Raw genomic sequence first — 19599 nt, 5'->3', positions numbered from 1 at the left:
TGTCACTAACTATGTGTCTTTTCCCTCCCACAGTCTCTCTCTATTTCTCTCTCTCATTGCAGGTATCTTTGACTCCAGAACTGCAGGACAACAACTATTATTATTATTATTAACAACAATACTTATTAGTAATCCATTATCATATGAATTGTTGCTGCTATCATTAATAATCAACATCTTTACACTCTTATTGTCTGAGCTGATACCTGATGGTGCACAAGTGTTCCCGGTCTCTCTCGCCTCTCTCTAAAGTAGATGATTATTAATGTGGATTGAGATAATGTATATTATTATTTGGCGCTATACAAATAAAATTGAATTGAATTGAATTGTCAAAAGAGTATTTCATCCATTGGTATTTTGGGTTTTCCAGAGATGTTCTATATGGAGAGATATTGTTTTAAATGTTATCTATCAATGCCACAAGAAACATAAATTAACTTCTGTTCATAACATAAATAAAATTAAAACGTGAATGTGATGGCTAGATGCAAGTGGCAAGTCATTTTTAGTGAAAAAGAACTTCAGCTCTATTGTAATCAACTTGTTAAGAAGAATATCTTTTGCAGAGAATCCTGTTAATGCAGGCGTAGCTGTCCTGTCCCCGGATCACATGGTCCTGCTGCCATTATGACCAAGACAACATGAATAATCCACCTTAAATTAAGGACACACATAGTAATGTATATATGTGTAACTGTGTGTGTGTGTGTGTGTGTATGTGTGTGTGCTACATTTTATTCATAATTATAAACATATAGAAGATTGAAAGGAATGAGACTTGCAAACATATGGCTTTTTATTTAATTGGAATGAATATTGTAACATTAAATCAAAAGAAACATGAACACCTATCAGCATGGGTGGGTTTTTGCTCCTTTTTTAAACTAATCCAAACAACAAACAAACAGGATCTTAAATCGAGTCCACTGCATTTAAATACAGAATGACATTTTTTCTGCAGAATATAGAGCAAAACCAGAACGGTAAACCATGGTGAAATAATCATACATATACAACACAATTTCTTGTTCATTCATTTGAGAGAGAAAAAAGGCAAAACGTATAATATTAATGGTAAACTTTACCTATTTTATACAGTATATTTTTTTGGTTTCTTTCAAATAACAAATTACTCTATTCACAGAATATACAGTTTAATAAACATTTTGTTCACCAGTTCCTTTTACGGTGTGATCACATGTGAGGCCATTATTATTATTTTTTTCCATTGTTATTTCTCAGTGTCTGACTCATTCATAGTATATGCTTCTGTTGTCTCCAAATACAGCATAATTTCCTGCTGTTTGTCCAGTCAGTCAAGATACTGCAAGAAAGACAATACAAGAGCACGGCCTTAATCAAGTCTAGTCCCATGGGCAGGTTTCATATGAAATACCAGCAAAATCGAGATTTCTTTCACCCTGATCAGTCAAAGGTTTTTTGTTAATTTGTTGGTTTATTTTGTGAATTTCATTGTATGTTACAATATAGCCAAAGTCTAAATACTGCTGATAATCACAAAGTAGAAGAGAGAAGACTGGCTGGGCTCCTTTTAATACTGAACACACCTCACACAATATGAGAAAAAATCTTTGGTAAACATTAGCAGTGTGGAACAACTAAAACAGTAAAGACAGATTAGGTCAACACCATACAATAACTTATTGGTCAAGTTCACAACATGATAGCTTTTTAACAAAGACTCTTTTTGAAGACCATTGTCCACATGAATGAAACATCAGATGGAGACGTTACCTCACTACTGCGTTTGATCAATGCATAATGAACAGCTTCACAGTGACAATGTGGACATCTGACAACAAAAAAACTGGAAGAAAAACAGTCTCATTGTACAGTGTCATGATTTAACTCTTATTTGGACAACACAGACATTTTTTGTTTTTAATGTATAAACTGAGCTATAAGGAAAAACAACAGGGATAAATCAGTACTGCATTTCAATGAAATATTGAGAGTGAAAATTAATTTACTGTAACTTTCAGTTGTTCTTAAAATAGCATGTTGATATGTATACAGATGTATGTAATGCTTTATCAACATTTGTTTTGCAGACAAAGCTGATTGTTCCAAAAGGAGATTGTGTTTGCTGCAACAAATGAAATCCTGATTTTTTTCTCTCTGTTTTTACAAATTATGACATCAGGATATTACAGACTTAAAAAGTGCTAATTGGTTAGCGTTTTTAGGTGCCCCCAAAAGAAAACAACAACAGCAACAGCAACAACAACAATAACGAGACAAATAGGACAAAGGAAATCAGTCTTAAGACCCTACTCCTGGTCCATTATGGCACCTGAACTGACAGCGAGGTTCCTGTGTAGGTTCGGGTTCTGGCTGTGCCTGTTTCTGCTTCTCACAGAGGAGAAAGAAGTATCACAGCCAGGGACTTTACACTTGTGAAGCAGTCGTAGATGGACAGTCTTATAATGTGCTCTGAATGTGCCCTTGTTGCTATAGACCTTTTGGCAGATGTGGCAGGTTATTGGAGATCCACCCCCACCTCCCTGAAGCCCGCCTTGTCCTCCCACAATGCTGCTGAGGGTCCTCTCTCCCCCGAATACCAACTCTTCGCCCCCAGGCCTTCCCATGCCAATCCCATCGCAGCTTTCATCGCTGTCCTCCATGGGGAGAATCTCATTCTCCTCAACCCCTTCCCTTTCCTCACTGCCGGCTCCATCAGAGTCCCAGGAAGATCTTGCACTGCTGCTGCCACGGGGTGGGGCAGAAGAAGAGGTGCTCAGGTCTAGGACAGCTCCATCCTCCCCACTTCCGCCCCCTCCTCCTCCTAACCCCTCCATCTCTCCTAAGGGCAATGCCTCAGCACTGTCTGGCGCAGTACACATTTTGCTCATGGGGAAGACCAGACCCATGCGGTTGTGTCCTCGGAAGATGACAGAGGTGTGGCTGGTTGGGTCTCGATGGGCCTGGTCTCTATCCCGGTCCTGGCTGTAATCCAGGCAAACAGACTCTCTGTCTCTACTGTGGGATGAGGGCAAGTAGAGTGTGCTGGCTGGGCTGAAGGATTCTTTGGTCAGTAGCTTGTGGTGCAGGTTCAAATTTGCACTGTGCCTGCAAATGAAACAATATTTGCTTTGAATATGTATAATATATAGTATCACACACCACACAGTGAATGACTTAAATCAAATACATATACAACTCAAATCATGCTCAGCTAAAACTCAACATGCCTTGTCCTCCTTAAAATACATTTTTTAAGACACACTGGGTACTTGTAGTTTATTATAAATTTTTTTGTCTGCCTGCAGACGTCTGCACAGAGTCAATACATTTGAACCACACTAGATGAATTGATTTCAGTTCCTCCTTCCTGTCAGCATATTCACATGTTTAAGTAAAACAAAGATTATGACTGATCTGATGGTATATGACTGATATCCAGTGTCTTCTCGGTGAAACCAAACAGAACTTGCCAACTGACTAAACTAAATAGTATTGCATTTGAGATGGGACTTGAATACTATCAGTCTGTAATTCTGAAAATCTTTGCGGGAACAAGTGGAAGAAATGGTTGCCTCTCACCTGTCTCGGCTCCTGCGGGAGGGGAAGGCAGCATTGCAGCCATCCACTGTGCACATATGCATCTCCTTCAGGTGGACATTTTGGTAGTGCATCTTGACGCTGTAGGGGTTCTTAAAGGTCTTACTGCAAATTTCACAGTGGTGTTGCAGGTCAGCATCGGGTTCGTAGTGAGATAACCCTGAGTCACTATAATCATCGACACAGCCATCAGCCTCTTCCCTGACTTGGTCTATGAGCTGGAGAGTGCCTCCATTTCTCACCCTATGCTCACCCTCGCCCCACTTGAGCTCTGAAATTTGGTCAGGTGCATATAGTGAGTTAGCATGTTCCCTGTCTATCCTTTCTTCATCGGGTTCCTGACATAGTAAATTGTTTTCACAGTGGTTCTCCATCAGTCTGTTTCCAAAGGGGGAGGATGAACGGGTGATTACCTCTGTTTCAGCTTGCCTTGGCCTATCATCTTTGTTGTTCCTCTCTGTCATTTCTCTATCTAAGGTTTGGTCCAACAGGTTTTTGGCGCTGTCCCTCTCCTTCTTTTCACCAGTGTAAGCCCCATTCACCTCCTTCTCCTCTCCACCTGGTCTTGTACACAAAGGCCCTTCAGCTCGGATACTGTCACACTCATCCTGTTCCCTGCTATGTAAGGGAATGTCATCCTCAGAGCTGCTCTCCTTATCTATCTGATCATCTCTTTCCACTGCCTCCTTCTCTATCTTTATTGGCATGCTAGACTTCCGTGACTTTTTCTTTGGTATCGGGTCTGTCATGCAGGGTTCAAGGGCTGTGATGGGTTTGACAGGTACAGAGGAGGACAACATAGGAAGAGAGGGTAATGTGCCTGGGGTGTTGGCAAGCTCTGCTGGAGTTACTAGACTGCGGTAGAAAGGCAGGACTGGCTGCACTGTTTTCAAATTAGGAAAGAGAATGCCACTCTGGCCCATGCTGGAGAATGAGCTACTGTGGAGCTTAGAGCCAACATCCACGTGGCTCACCATGTAGCTGGACACAGATTTATGGCTTTCTGCAGAGCAGACAGGGATGGGTGGGCCATATTCAGGCCTCTTTTCTCCTTGAGAGCTTTCATCAGGTGATATGCTGCCCCGCAGGTCTTTATCACGGTTGTTGCGATTCATGGGCATATGTAGCCGTGGGTTTGGGTTGGCACTATGGCGATTGCGACTGCGCAACGAGCTGAACACCATGTTACAGCCCTCGATTGTACACTTGTGCTTAATCTTTAGGTGCACTGCATTGTAATGGATTTTCAGTGTGCCTTTGTCATAAAATGTCTTCTCACAGGCATTACAAAATACACGACCCTTCTTCAGGGAGCCTACGCACCCACCTGAGACCCCCACACCACTGCTCCCGTTCCTTTCCAAGGAGCGCAGTTTCCCCTCAGGTGACATCTGCATTACATCAGAGCTCATGGAAGGTGTGCATGGCGTGGAGGGTCCGTCGGAGTAGTTGTCACTAGTGGAGAAGTCTTCTGCTTCAATCTTTGTGGTGGTGGAGAGGTTGTCTATTGTTTTGTCTCCACCTCTTTCTAGATCAGTTGTGAATGAGAGAGAGCTGGAACATCGCAGACTGCTTTCTGGAGGTCGTGAAAGAGGGTTGTCCTTCCCTAGATCATCCCGCCCTAGATCATCTCGTCTTTGGCTCTGCTGCTCCAAGGACCCACAGCATGGTTGCTGGTGTTGTTGGTGTTGCTGCTGCTGCAGTGTCCCTGTTGGTGAGCCTAGAAATGGTGCAGGAACAGAGCCTAACAGCTGGAATGGCAGCATGAAGGCCATGCTATTGATAAAGTTCTCAAAGTGGTGCATGCTGTTACTGCTTAACTTATTGGCTTTGGATGTAGAGAGGCTGGCAGCAGTGCGTGGGGTGTTGCGCTCAATGAAAGTGCGGATATCTGAGTTGGTGCGGGTGCTGGGAACCAACACTGCCTGGCCTTCCTTGTCCTGCAAAGCCATCAACTCTACTATGGACTTCGTTTCACCAAAACGCAGAAATTGCTGTAGGGTGGCGATTTCCTCCTCGAATGTCATGATGGCCCACCTGTCTAGTACCTTCCCTGCGACATCCTACAGACAGGGCAGAAAAAAAGGGGACAGCACCAGGGTATAGGAAAGGGGAGAGGGCAAGGTTATGAAGGAGGAGGAGAAGAAGGAGCAAGAAAGTGATAAAAGGAAGAAAGAAGAGAGAGCAATTTCATCATAATTATTTTAAGTGTCTGTTGGGTTGCTCATACATATTCACAGAGTAGGTTAGATGACACACACTATAAGACAGACTGGCAGAGCAGTTAAATAAAGGAATCAGATGGAGGGCTAATATAAGCAGAACCCTGAGAACCCTCATTACGCTCAGTGTTTCATCTTGCAGGTCATTTCTCTTCATTTAAATCATGTGTGTTTGCCCACTCTGTATCAGCAGAAGCACATAGAGAACACACACACACACATCTCAATAAGAACACGCATAGTAGCAGACTTGTATACTCATATGCACACTCCCAAAGGCATGCAAAAATAAATATGTGCACAAACATAAAGACACACAAGTAAGGGAAGGGTGATCATGAGGCACCTCACATTGATCAAGTGGGTCCTCTCCCCCTTAAGCCAGCAGCAATCACATGTGAGTTCAGATGTCTTTGAAAGTGAGGAGTGGCTTAGTGCCATAACCGTGATTAATATTTCATCACAGAGCATTCATTGGGCGCCTGTCGAGGATTCTGACTCTACGTTTGCCATTAGTTGAGCTAACATGAATTAAACGCAGTCCAACTTGAATACTTGATGATGTACTAATCGAAGTGAGAGCTTGATAGTGCCTGCAGCCCAGGCCTCAGCTGGCTTGGCTCTGGTTTGAGATGAAATCTGAAGCAAAAGACATGTTATTTACAAATCTACTCAGAACACCTCCTCAAGATGGTGGCACCACAGAAACAAACAGGCCACACCAGCAAGAAACTAATACAGTTTGTGGCATACATTGCTATATCAAATCCCTACTTTCTCCTGTTTTCAGTTATGCTTTAATGACTCCTCTCTTCTGTTCCTTCCTCATCTTCCTCAGAAAGTCCCTGGGTTGCTTCCATGATATACTCTCTTATATGGGTTTTTCAGGTCCTATACCTCTAGACCAGTGGTCACCAACCTTTATGAGCCCAAGATCACTTTTTATTTCCAAACATAAGCTGAGATCTACCACCCTGATTTCTTCCCTAAAACCCACTTAGGAGGATCGTATTTTTAATTTGTTTGCAATTTTTGTTAAAGGCTGAATGTATGAGCATAAATATATAGTATGAAGGCAGTTCAGTCGGACAACTCACGTTCAACTGTTTATTGCAGCAGTAGAACATTGTTTGTGTTTGGCGTCTAGGCTCTGACTTGGTAGCAATACTGCAGCAGCAGTGCGAGCAAAGGGGTTGATGGCAAATTTCTCTCTGCCTAAATAGGCTGCCTAATAAGGTGGGTGTGTCTAATAGATGATTGTGGAGAATGAGGTATGTCACATGATGTGTGTCACATGATTGGAGCAGCGCAGCTTGAGTTGGATGCCTGAACTAGCTTACAGGCTTTGCTCTATTTGTGCAACTTTATCTGTTCAATGCACAATATTCACATTAATATCTATTCATATTTACAGCATCTGTTCAATGCACAACATTTAGCTTCAGTTTTAATAATGTGTTGTGCAGAGGAGCTGCTACTGCTTTTACACAGGCTTTGCCTTGAATATGGCCATAAATATCATTATTTCCTTGTATACAAGTGTATGTAGTCCTGCGTACTCAAATAAATACCAGTACTATACAGTATGAAGCTGTGCATCTTCCGCTCCTGCTAATATTTCATAATAAAAAAAAACGTTTTAAACAAAAGAATGGATTCTGTCAACATAAACACTGGAGTGCTTTTATTTTGAAATGTATACAGAAAGAGTTGCAACCATTTATGTTTGTTACATAACTTCAACAGAAAAAAAACTTATCTGAAAGATAATTTTCTCTGTTTATTCTGCTGTCACAAGCGTTTCATTTTCTGAATCTAACATCCCGTTAGAACAAATGAATTGTTTTGATTGTTATCAACAGACTGGAAGATGCGTGTCTTCATACTGTTGAGTCCTGACATTTAGTTTAGTACACAATCCGAGTTTTATTGAAGAAAAAACAGGAGATAAATCAGCAGCTCCACTGCCAGTAGCGGTCACACTGCTAATCTGCGGAGAACCAGCCAGTGAGTCCAGAGCGGGGATTGACAGTTCTAGGTCTACACCTTTGTACAGCATTGCTGTGGCTGACAACAGTCAACAATAAATCATTTTCTTACTAGGAATAAACCTTCCTCTTGAGTGAACTGTCTGTAGCTGAACAGGCTAGGCCCACGCTACTGTAATTTAATGTTGGTCATTTAATGTTGAGCCTAATATTTTCTGAGGTGGTACATGATGTAAAAAGTTTGAGAACCACTGCTCTAGACTGTTGGATTTTCCATCATGAAATCAATAAAGGTAAAACACATTGAATTGTTTAAATATTTAAATTAATATTTCAGCATTATTGTAATCCTTACAAGATTCAGAAGATATGATTGTCTTATGTGTTTGTGTGAAGTGCACAGCTGGAGTCATACCGTTTAACCTGGCAGAATGGGGGCAAAACATTTAAAAAATGGGCCTACCAACAACTGTGAAGCATGTTTATCATGACGTATCTGAAACCCATATATACACAGAAAGAGCACAAAGACAAATATTTGTGATTTTTTGAGTTGTTATGTGTTAAAAAATATTCCTCGATGAACAGAAGTGTCTGTGGACTGTAGCACTTTTTCAAAGCATCTCTAGTCATGGTGCATATTGCCTGATTTTTAGTGTTGGGCTTTGTCCAGGCGCAATGGCCTGTGTAGGTGTTGTTTACCTAAAAAGTACTTTGAGCACATATCTTTAGAGGTGCTGCTCACCTGGAGCACGTATCCTCGTATGTAGTCCTGCAGTGTCCAGTCAAGGGCATTGAGGATCTGGATGACCTCCTCCTGCTTAAGAACAGAGAAGAGCCGGTCCAGGAGGATCTTGAGGCGAATGGGGATGGCTTGGGTGCCGTACAGCATCAGGCTGCAGATGTCAAACACCACGTTGGAGTGCACAATCTCCACTTGGCTGCTCTGGTACATGTGGTGGACCTTAAGCTTGCTTAGGGCTAGAATACACACATTCAAATTGACTGGATTAGATCACGTGAAACTATATCTATCTCTGCACTCACATAAATAGAGTACACAGCAAAAAGAAACAGCACAGTGTAAAAGTGTGTGGGGGGGTTCCAAAAAAAGAATACAGTTTATAAATGTAAGCATAGCCAAGTTATCTGAGTCATCACCCAACGGAAAACATTGAGAAATCACTAATTCAGTTATTATTGGACATAAGTGATCCATTTTGGCTTATTAGAGAAAGTACAGTGAGAGAGAGGGCCACAAGGTTAGCTCTTGATTAAAGTATTTGCCGACTGTGTCCAAATGGAATCTGTCTCAAATATTCTGGTGAGTTAGTTGCTAACTAATAAATGAGCAATTCCTTTCAAAAATGTTTGCTGCCCATCATAAAATAGCCACATAGATTCATAAAACCAGTAGTACTCAGTAATGTGAATATTTGGAATATTCTACATCAGTGGATAATTTCAAGTACATCATTTTGGAAACTAAATTAAGGTGAAAAATATTACACAAATGTTGGCGTCATTAGCAAAATTACTGTAAAGAGATATAACATTTGCAGTCTAGTAACAGTTTACTTCTAGTCTCTCAAAGATTAAATGACTGTTAAAAAAATGTCTCCCTCCTTTCTACCTCTCTCTCTCTCTCTCTCTCTTTAGGACACAAAGTGATTTGAAGATTAATTGTTGCAACACAAAAATACACAAAGTTTTGGTTCAGTTATTAAAAAAAAATATTATCAAGATTCTGCGATGAGCCCAATCTCAATTCCTGACAATGGATTGATTGTAAATAAATTCAGCAGCAGCCAAACGTGTTGGACAAACTGATAAAACAGCTACATTTGTGAGAGTGGTCCAGCTGCAGGCAACAGATGTGGTTGACAAAAAAACAGCAACACGCAAAACATTTAGACATTTCTGTGTTACAAGAGTAACACACCAAGATGGAGCCTGACATTTTGATTTTAAACATAATATGTCTGTCTGAAAACCAAAAATCTGGAAAAGATCTATTATTGATGCAAATGTTTTTTAAATGCCATTACTTTTTGCAACTTCACAATGAGCTTATGTTTATTAAGAGTCTGCAGTCTTAGGTTTACTATCCATTTTGAGTCAATTAAACCAGTCTTACTTATACCGTGGGGTGTGATCACTATATCAGGACTGGAACCAAATAGTCACATGACAGGAAGTCAGAAGACCACAAAATAGGTGCACTGTAAATGTGTAACAAATATATTTATCCTAACCAAACTTAAATTAGAATAATAATTTTGTGTGTAATTGTGAAACGTACAATGAGTTTTGTTTGAGTAGTAATTAGAGCTCAGCAGGCTGCACATGCAGCCGTCGTGGCAGGTTGGGATGTTGTGGTTCCATTCTCTTGCAGCACAATTCGAGATAGTAGATTTATGAATCGCGGTTTTCAGTCTCGGTTCATTTAACAGACACTTAAAAACTTGGGTAATGAAAGTAGAAATTTTCCTGTGAGCTCTCACCGTGTGCTACCCAGCCATGCTTGCAGTTTTCACACTGCCTTCTTTTCAGCTTCCCGGGTTTGAAGCTGTCACAGTTACAGTTCACCAAAGTGCAGCAGATAGCCTGTTAAAAAATAAAGAGAGGAAGAAAATTCATTCCATTTTCACGCAACTGGAAAAGCTGCAAATATCCTCCTATTTTTTTCTTTGAATAAATGAAATCCCACTATCAGACGAAAACAAATAAATGTATGTCTAGTGTATATTCAGTATTTTCTTGATTTAACCCTTGGCTCCAACTGGTGCTCATACTGACTAATTTATTTAAAACCAAGACACTGTATTTGTATGGATGCTCCATTTCATAAAATAGGAATATTGTAGATGTCTCAAATCATTATGTTCACATTGTGTCTGCCTGAATACTATGTTGTTGTCAGAAACTTTTGAGTCAACTCTGAGCTGCTGGTGGGGCTGGCAAGAATAAAAGGCTGACGTTTTATTCAGGCAGAGCAAATTTTTACATTTCTGACATTTGAGACTTTAGAGACATTATTAGCCACATTTCATCTTTTCAATAAATCCACATGTTTCATATTCGTCAGGAAAAATACACGGAACCTATAATATAAAATGTGCCGTCTTATCCTTCTGTGACTGTGCAGTCTCAGTGCGTGGTTGTAGTTCTGCTAATTCAACACAGCTATAAGAAAAATGTACGACAATCAGTCTAGTTGTCCATGGAACTGAGAGTGTGATTGCCTGAAGTGTTTTTGCTTTCCCTCTGTGTATCACTTATTGGCCTGTTTACCCTGTGACAGTAGCTCAAGCATATGAGTGTGTGTGTGTGTGTGTGTGTGTGTGTGTGTGTGCAAATGTGTGTGTGATATTGTGTATGTGTTTCAATATAGCGAGAATGAGAGGTCTCAGACACACCTGGAAAAGCAAAACAATTTCAATCAATCAGTGCCTTAGCCACACACACACACACACACACACACGCATGCACGCAGGCACGCACACACACGCAGGTCAGAGTACTCTGTTTATTGACTAATGGCCTTTTTCTTTTCCAGACAAACATGTAGAGAAGCACACTGAAGCATAGCGTGTGTACTGACAGATGGAGACTTGGAGTGACTAGTAAACAGCAGTGAAGTCACTTTTCTGGGTAGCTGCTGACTTGGCATCGACTGTGCAGTGAAGATTCCAGTGCACTAGTACACTAAAAATGACCCTACTTCCCCTCTCTCTCTGCCTATGGACAAAAAAAAAAAAATCACTCACACACCAGGAACCGAGGGAAAAGCATCATCAGATTTATGATCAAAGCCAGTGTTGTTAGTGCTACATGCTGAAAACCTTGGAGTGGCTGCGCTACGGCACCTCTCTCCCTCCACATCTATAATGCATGATCAGTGGGGTTTTAGTATACATGAGCGGCATGCGTAGCTCCTTGCTGGAGCTCACTCCCTCTCCACGGGCGGAGAAGGAGAAAGAGTGTGTGTGGGTGGATAGGGGGCCTCCTCCTCATTTAGTCATTCGCTTGGTTCTGTGCTCGAGGCTGGGCTTGTCCTTGAGATCTGGCATCACATTATTTCACCTTACAATAACCTCTCATCATTAGGATGGATAAACTGACCTGAGATGAAGGTGGTGGCAGCTACCTGGCCTTGAAACAGTGCAGTAGCTCTGGCCTTCAGTCCCATGACATCCGTTTGCATCGCTTTTCTCTCTATCGCCCCCTCTCTGTTGGGTCTTTTCTCTGACTGGGCAGCTGTGCCTGCTCTGGACAGTGGTGAAGTGTAAAAACACTTTTGCTCATCTCTCAGCGACATAATCCCATCATTATAGAGCACCAAGAACCAACATGGCCCAATTACGCTAATCCCATCCCAAAGTGGGTACATACACTACTACCCTTAATGTACATCTCAGGCAGATCGCTCACACACACACACACACACACACACACACACAGATATAAAAGAAGAAGAAGAGGAAGACAAGATATAGCAGCACAGGGCAGACCAACAGTACACTGGCTCGTGGTAATGGACCCCCCCCCCTCCACCATTCCTCTTTTTACTGTTGTCACAACAAAGCTACGGCTGTTCGCACGCATCAGTGAAATCGATGACAAGAAGACTAATTGCACAAAATGATGCGTCTGGGTCAATGTTTTTCAAGACAAAGCTAACACTAACACACTGGTAGAAATAAAAGTGAAAACGCTGTGGCTTCTTTTATTTCATTCATGTATAACATAGTTGCTACATGTCATCCCCACCATCCCCCGCGACCTCTTCACATCCTCTAATTAGCATTTTGGTAGTATATGTTAACGAAATGAGAAATGGTGTATGTGGTGGCAGTGGTGGTGGTTGGGGGGACAACAAAGTCAAGGGTTGTTGAGCTAAAAAAAAGTGATTTTCTTTGCAACGACAGTTCAACAAAAACTGTTATTATTTAACATAATACAATTACTAATACAATATAATTCATATATATATATATTATAACAGTCATATATAATTTATGACTATGTCCCTCTCCAGTATCAGCGCAACAAACAAATAAATCATTGGAACACTTGGGGCAGAATCCACCTCTTTGCTGCTAGTTTTTTTCCTGACTATATTTTCATAATAATTAAAGGCATGCAGATGAACACGTCAAACACTTTCATCAACTCAGATCCCCTCATCTACAGTCTTGACCTCGAGAATAATAATCTGATTTACACTAATCCACTTACTGTAGGAATATGTCACATGACGACAACTAAACCAAAAACTTGACAACTAAGCAAACTCACAAGGAAATGTGTGAGGTTGAAAAGTGAAGAGAGGAATCAAATGCTGCTCAAAAGATGTCCATCAATATCACAGAATAAAAAACACATTTTGTGTCTGACTGCGTCTGCTCCTGACATTTTGAACCTACGCAGCCTTGTCTCTCACTGAATCAATTTATGTGTATAGTTTCTTTTTGTGTATGAATTTGCATGGCACTGGCAGCACTACTTTGACATATCTTAAACTTTTTCTTTCTTTATTGTGAAATTCATGTATTCAGTCTCCTTGTATGTGCCTTGATTCTGCCACCAGTCCTCAGTTCCTCAGTGTCTGTCTATTTGTTACTGTTAGAGGCAACTTTATTGAGACTGTGCACTCACAGGTCGCTCTGCAGAATGAATGGAGGAGAATGAAGGCAGGTTAGAGGGAGGGGGTGAGCTCAAGGAAAAGAAGTGAGGTGAACTGAAGGCAGCATTCCAATATCATGACGACCCAATCTGCTGGTGTGCATGAATTAGCTCACCTATCCACACAAGAAGATACACAGGAGTGAAACACCAACAATATAACAACTGGCTTCAGCCACAGGTTTATTTTAGAGAGAATCATAAAAAACTGAAGCTTAAAAGTTTTTATTTATGTGGTGATTTATAAAACTCTTAGTTGAGTCACAGTTGAGTCAAAATCTGGAAGAAAGTCAGAAAAAAAGCTTTTCCCTTTCTAGACAAAGATAAACACACACACACAAGAAATAGAAAAAAAGTATTTTCTGGCTCTTGAAATAACATTTTGCCATGTGTCCAGAAGAGTCACAGTGCTTCAGAGACTGAGCAGAAATGAACAGCTGCTTGGACAGTGACAGCTCAGGGACGGACAGGGACTTGTTGGCCTAATGCAGTGGAAAACTAATCAATTAGCAACAACCCGGCACTAACTGACACTCAATGGGGAAACAAGCAGTGTTGGTGCCAAAGAGTGAGTAACAACAGTGCTATCAGCAGCTCTGAGGAATGGCCAAGTGAGGGTGGATCAGATTTTACTAGCAGCCATTAATCAGTTAACAAGACAATTATGGCACAGGGGAAATAAAGTGAGAGTTTTCCTGTCAGGGAAATATAGATCACTGAACTGCATCACACACATTATTACCATTTACATTTTTGTAAGATTTAAAACTTGAAAAATATTTAGTTGAAAACAGCGGAATTTCCTAAAAGCACCCAAGGGGTGCGAACCTTATCTAGGTTATTATTATTTTATATTTTTAAGATTCTGTCAAACCATTATTGTCCCTGGTCAAAGTTGGAAATACTAAGCATTTGTAAATAACCAAATGTCTTTTTTTTTACACATTCATACATTTTGTTGATACCATTTTCTATGAAGGCACCTTTTATGGGGGGTTAATTAGATGCAACTAATGTATTAATTAATGATTAATAAATAATTTGCCAATGTTTTGTGCATTAGTTATGAGCTATTAATGAGAAAAAATATTTTCAAAGTTGGTTCATGTTGATTCTCCTAACAGCCAGACTGATTGATCAGACTGATTGATCAAGCTATCTTTATCATCTTTCTCATAAATTATTTAGTAGCCAAGAATAAAGCCAATTGTTACATTTTATAACTGGTTATTTTTATTTTTAAGACACAAAGAAACAGTGAATCATTGCAGTAGTTAATTAAAAATAAATGAATGAATGAAATTTAAAAAAGATACGGGTTCCCGGTTCTCAAATGTGTAAAGTTTTAATGATTCAAATTATTTTATTTTTTTGCTCAATATAATTTTGATATTCACGTCTTTAAAAACATTTTTTTAAAGTAACCTTGGATTGTGGGAACCTGTAATTGACAAATGGTTTCTCTCTTCAAATAATGAATTGTTACTGTAAAACAATCAACAGAATAACTGTGAAGATAATAATTCTATAAAATGCAACAGTTTTCAATCAATTCACTTGAAAATGTTTTTTTTTTTACATATAACAGCTGTTTTGAACAAGTGCCTTAGTGTTTGTTGAATACAGCTTCATATTCAAAATTAAAGGGAAACAAATTTAAAAGGCTGAATTCAACAAAAACAAAAACAGCAGCACAGCAATCAAGAAACATTTTCACTCTGACACACATTCACACACACACAGACGAAATAAATATTTGATCTCAGCCAGAACACACAGAAACACTGAGGAATTTAGTGGGAGGACAGTTCTCCTGGTACCACTCAGATATCCTACTAATAATGAAGACTTCCACCAATAAAAGCACCTCAGCAGCAAAACTACACCTGGCCCCGCCGCCGACCACAGGCTGCGTCTGCATCGTGTCTGTGTGTGCATGGTACAAGCACAGAACAGTCTCATGAATAAATCACGCCTCGGACCAAGTTGTTTATGTGACAGCGAGGTAGTAAAATGTTAATTGATGACAAGTGTTAGTTAAAGTGAGGTTACAAAACATGAGCTGCTCAGCAGGCAACGTGGTCCTGCCTCAGCTTATGATTCAATGTCACTCCACAATGAAAGAGGAAGCACTTAAACACAGCACCAGATAAAAATCATTCACTTGTGATATTGTCTTAAATGAATACATTAAGTTCAACTTTTTTATACACAAAGTCTCAGCTGCAAAGACATCCAGCCTATGTGTGATTTAACAGCTTCCTTTAGAGTTTAGGCTACACTGCATGCCAGAAGTAGTAGTTCATAAAATAATTTAAATTAAAAAAAAAAAGAAAGAAAGAAAAAGGGAACTAAAAGCATGAGCATTCCTTTAACACTGCACTGAACCTGAAAAGGAGAAGACAAGCCCAGGAAAAGCCTGGGCGAGTGCAAGTAGTGACAGGCTGTGTTTGAGCCTATTAAGAGTCCATACAGCCCAAAGACAGCGTGAAAAACTCATTATTTCAAACTCATCCAGCAGTCAATCACAACCAAGCACACACACACACACACATATACACACTACATGGTTCAACACTCAAGCAGACAAGAAGAGGTAGCAAATCTTTACCTGAATATCCATGAAAAAATGGTTGGCTTCTTTAAGGAAATAAAAAAAATCTTAAAAGACAAAGAGATGAGCTTGTGGGAGGAGGGGTGGTGGTGGAGGGGGGAAGAGGCAAGCCAAAGTTTGGTTGGCTTCCTGGTGTATGCGGCTCCCCGTTAGGAACTCTGAGGGAGTGTTTGGCTCAGAGAGGGAGTAAATGAGGGGAACATGTTAGTACACTGAGTCTGAGAGAGTTTGGCTTCCAGCTACGCTCTGATTAATATCAGATCTCCCTCTTTCCTCGCCTGCCTCCTGACAATCTTGTCACATCTGGCTGACAAATCCTCACAAGCCTTTTGGTGGCAGCGCAAAGCAGACGTAAGGGGTGGCTGTTGAGTGCGTGTGTGTATGTATGTGTGTATGTGTAGAGTTTGGGGGGGGTATTAAGGGGGTAGGCTGGGACCAGGAGGGGCGGATCACAGCTCAAGGAGACGCTGAAGGGGGTAAAAAGGCTGGAGCAGACACACTCACACACACACACACCCATCCTCTCACGGATGGACTATCATGAGCCTAATGAAGCTGACGAGGTTGCAAGCTTCTGTCGCCACTGCCAATACACTAACACATACAAAGTGAAGTATAACTCTGTAAAGATGGGCCCTTGCTTTGATTTCCTTTTCTAGTGTGTGTGTGTGTGTGTGTGTGTTGTGCCCTGGGGCCCTGTAGCAGACAAGAAGAACAGAGAGACACCCACAGAAAGAGATGGAGGTAGAAAAAGGAAACAAAAGATGGAGACAATGAGATGCGGCAGGAATAGACAGGACATCAGTGTGTTCGAGGAAAGCCACAGAGGGCCATTCAACTCGAAACTTATTTCTGTCACAAACACATGCACGCAGACACACACATATGCACACAAACACATGCATACACACACAACAAATGACTGTAAATTCGTGTCATGGATTGATAGAGGAATGGCCTTTCACACATCGGAAAATGGGAAGGCCTGTTAAAGAAACATAAAATGTGTGATGAAGAAAATACACATTGTAAACTTATGGCAGCGCTTGTTCCGAATTCAATAGATTAAGTTTTATAGAATTTTTTAAAACTTATTATCATTATGATATATGTAAAAAAATCAGATTAAAAAGTTAATACCAATATAATATTTAGGGATCGATATTTCTCCATAAGAGTGGCTATTCATAGGCTGTTCATAGATCAAATTACTGATCAAATATAATTGTTATAACAATCCCACAGACATATTAATGCTGTTTTTGGAGTCATTGTTTATTGCGATTATATAAAAGTTTTTGAATGAAATCAAAAAGTCTGAAAATTTGATCAAATATTTTTTAGCTGAAACAGGAAGATGGGTGTTTTATTTTCACAAAGAATCGGAATAAAAAAATAATGTCATGCAACTTTTCAGTACTGACAGTCACCTTCAATGATTATCTCTTCACATGGACTTTGCCTCATTCATCAAACACATTTTTATCACACGTTGTGGAAGGTAAACTGTTTGGATTCTGCACTCTGACATGCAGGGAATCTAACCACAATTGTTTCTCCTTAAACTGTTAGGCACTGTTTACACACACACACACACACACACACACACACACACACACACACACACACACACACACACACACACACACAGAATGCTTGCCTCTACCGACACTACCACCACCGGCTAATTGTTACATTATGGCTGTAACAAAACATTAGGCTGCTGTTAAATTACATTCCAAAAGACTGCAGCCAGGAGACTGCATGAGTGCAGGCTGCTCTGATGTGCAAACTACAGATGGTTAGATATAAAGACGGAAAGAGGGACAGACGAGGGGCCGACAGGATGGAGGACATACCCGCAGGTAAAAAATAGGGGCTGATTCTATAATTCAAAAGGGGGATGAAATTGGATAGAGAGTTTTTAGTGACTTCCATGCAGTTAAGTTACTGTCTTTGTTTATAAAAGGTTGTCTGGTGGATTCTTGGAAGGCATGTAAGGACATCTCTGTCCATACTAACTGGGGCAAAGACGCCCTCATTGTGACTTCCTCATCAGTCACACAAGGACTTCAAGTGTCTGAGCGCAACTCAAACTTATAGAAATGTGATCACTGTGGATGACTTTTGAAAACTTTTACAAAAATCACCAGCCTCAAGGATTACTTATCAAATCCGGTATCAAAGATTCTGTATTCTTGCATTTGCGTATTCTCTGAATGTTCCAAATTGAAATTTAAACTTGACAAAGTTCTTGTAGAGCTGACTGACTTGAGGGGACATTTCACATTTGTGAACTTTGGCCACTTCACTTAATTAAAAAAAAAAAATTGTGATCCTCAAAACTAAGACCTGTATAAAAAATAGAATAAGGCCAATAAATCACAACGAAACAACTTGTAACAACAAATCCTAAAATAAGTATAGATAAATCACAGAATGACAGAGCAACTAAACTCATTATGTTTCTATTCATGTTACTGTCACTCATAAATGAACAAATGCACATGCACTCAATTATGAAACCAAAAACATTGTAATTTTTTCTCATCTACACAACTCGGAATAAAAGTCTGCACTGCTCCTGCCTGTCACTCCAGTCGACATGGACTGCGTCCAATTTGTCTTTGTTCAGCGTGTCCTGATCATGTTTGCAGGGAGTGTGTGTGAGAAGAGCCGGAGCAGACAGAAAATAGCAGTAAAAAGCCACCTCTCTTACCTCAGCCATTATCATTTAGTCGGACGTTTCCAAGGATACCGTGGAGTTTGCCATTCCTCGCGAGTCCCACAAAACAACTGCCTCCAACTCTCCTGTCCGCACTAGTACTAATGCAAAAGAGCCATCACACCCAGCAGCGTCTTGTTCAACAACATAGACACACATTTACTCTGCTTCTCTCTCCTCTCTCACACAGACTCACTGAGCCACCAGCGCTCACCAAAAAACAGAAGTCACTTTGCTTTTACTCTCATTACACACACACACGCACACACACATCCTCTGCTTTCACTCCTCTCATGTTGTCGTGAACTGGCTCTAAACTACTCAAGATGTTGAGTGTGTGTGTGTGTGTGTGTGTTGAAACTGGGCACAGGGGATTGGAATGAGATCCTCCCACTCGGCATTCTCACCTCAGGAGCTGCTTGCTCCCTCCCTAGCCTGTGCACACAACACACACACATAGAGGTGTGCATGTGCTTTCTCTCTCTCTCTCTCTCTTTCTCTCTCTCTCTCACACACACACACACACACACAAGTCTACCCCCTCAGAGTCGCAGGGCAGTCCCCTCACAGCTGGCTGGAAGAGGGCATGACACTCATCTTTCACAGAGATTTGATCAAAAGGAATCACAAAGGCTGGAGGCTCTCCTAATGCAGTCAGGGGAGACTCTCCCTCTTTTCCCCTCTCTCTCTCCGTCTGAGTAATGCCCTAAATCAACGCTGCCCCTCTCGGTTCACACAGCCCAGTGTGTGTGTCTGGATTCACCTTAACACAGTCCT

General features: G+C 40.7%; 1 protein-coding gene across 3 annotated transcripts; it reads right to left on the bottom strand.

The window, feature by feature from the left end:
- Positions 1-775: 775 nt before the first annotated feature.
- Positions 776-19176, bottom strand: bnc1 (basonuclin zinc finger protein 1). Of its 3 annotated transcripts, XM_020080292.2 has the most exons (6): positions 18817-19176; positions 11921-12066; positions 10300-10402; positions 8541-8776; positions 3568-5648; positions 776-3093 (listed from the first exon to the last, which is right to left on the bottom strand). In XM_020080292.2, exons 4-6 carry the CDS (start codon positions 8748-8750, stop codon positions 2295-2297), a joined length of 3090 nt encoding a protein of 1029 aa, XP_019935851.2. In that variant the 5' UTR covers positions 8751-8776; positions 10300-10402; positions 11921-12066; positions 18817-19176; the 3' UTR covers positions 776-2294. The 3 variants fall into 3 exon arrangements, with proteins under 3 accessions (XP_019935851.2, XP_019935850.2, XP_069381793.1); XM_020080291.2 differs by lacking the exon at positions 11921-12066; XM_069525692.1 differs by lacking the exons at positions 11921-12066; positions 18817-19176 and adding an exon at positions 16095-16487.
- Positions 19177-19599: the final 423 nt, after the last annotated feature.

This window comes from Paralichthys olivaceus, chromosome 1 (genome assembly GCF_024713975.1).
Source record: "Paralichthys olivaceus isolate ysfri-2021 chromosome 1, ASM2471397v2, whole genome shotgun sequence".
NCBI lineage: Eukaryota > Metazoa > Chordata > Actinopteri > Pleuronectiformes > Paralichthyidae > Paralichthys > Paralichthys olivaceus.
The sequence above is the reverse complement of the archived record's forward strand: the minus strand, read 5'-3'. Positions and strand labels throughout refer to the sequence as shown.

What these genes read in the sequence shown, in the direction of transcription:
- bnc1 (XM_020080291.2), bottom strand. An exon ending in TACGAGGATACGTGCTCCAG is followed by an intron (nt 5,649 to 8,540) that starts GTGAGCAGCACC and finishes CCCTGTCTGTAG; the next exon opens with GATGTCGCAGGGAAGGTACT. An exon ending in TCCCGCAGGAGCCGAGACAG is followed by an intron (nt 3,094 to 3,567) that starts GTGAGAGGCAAC and finishes TTTCATTTGCAG; the next exon opens with GCACAGTGCAAATTTGAACC.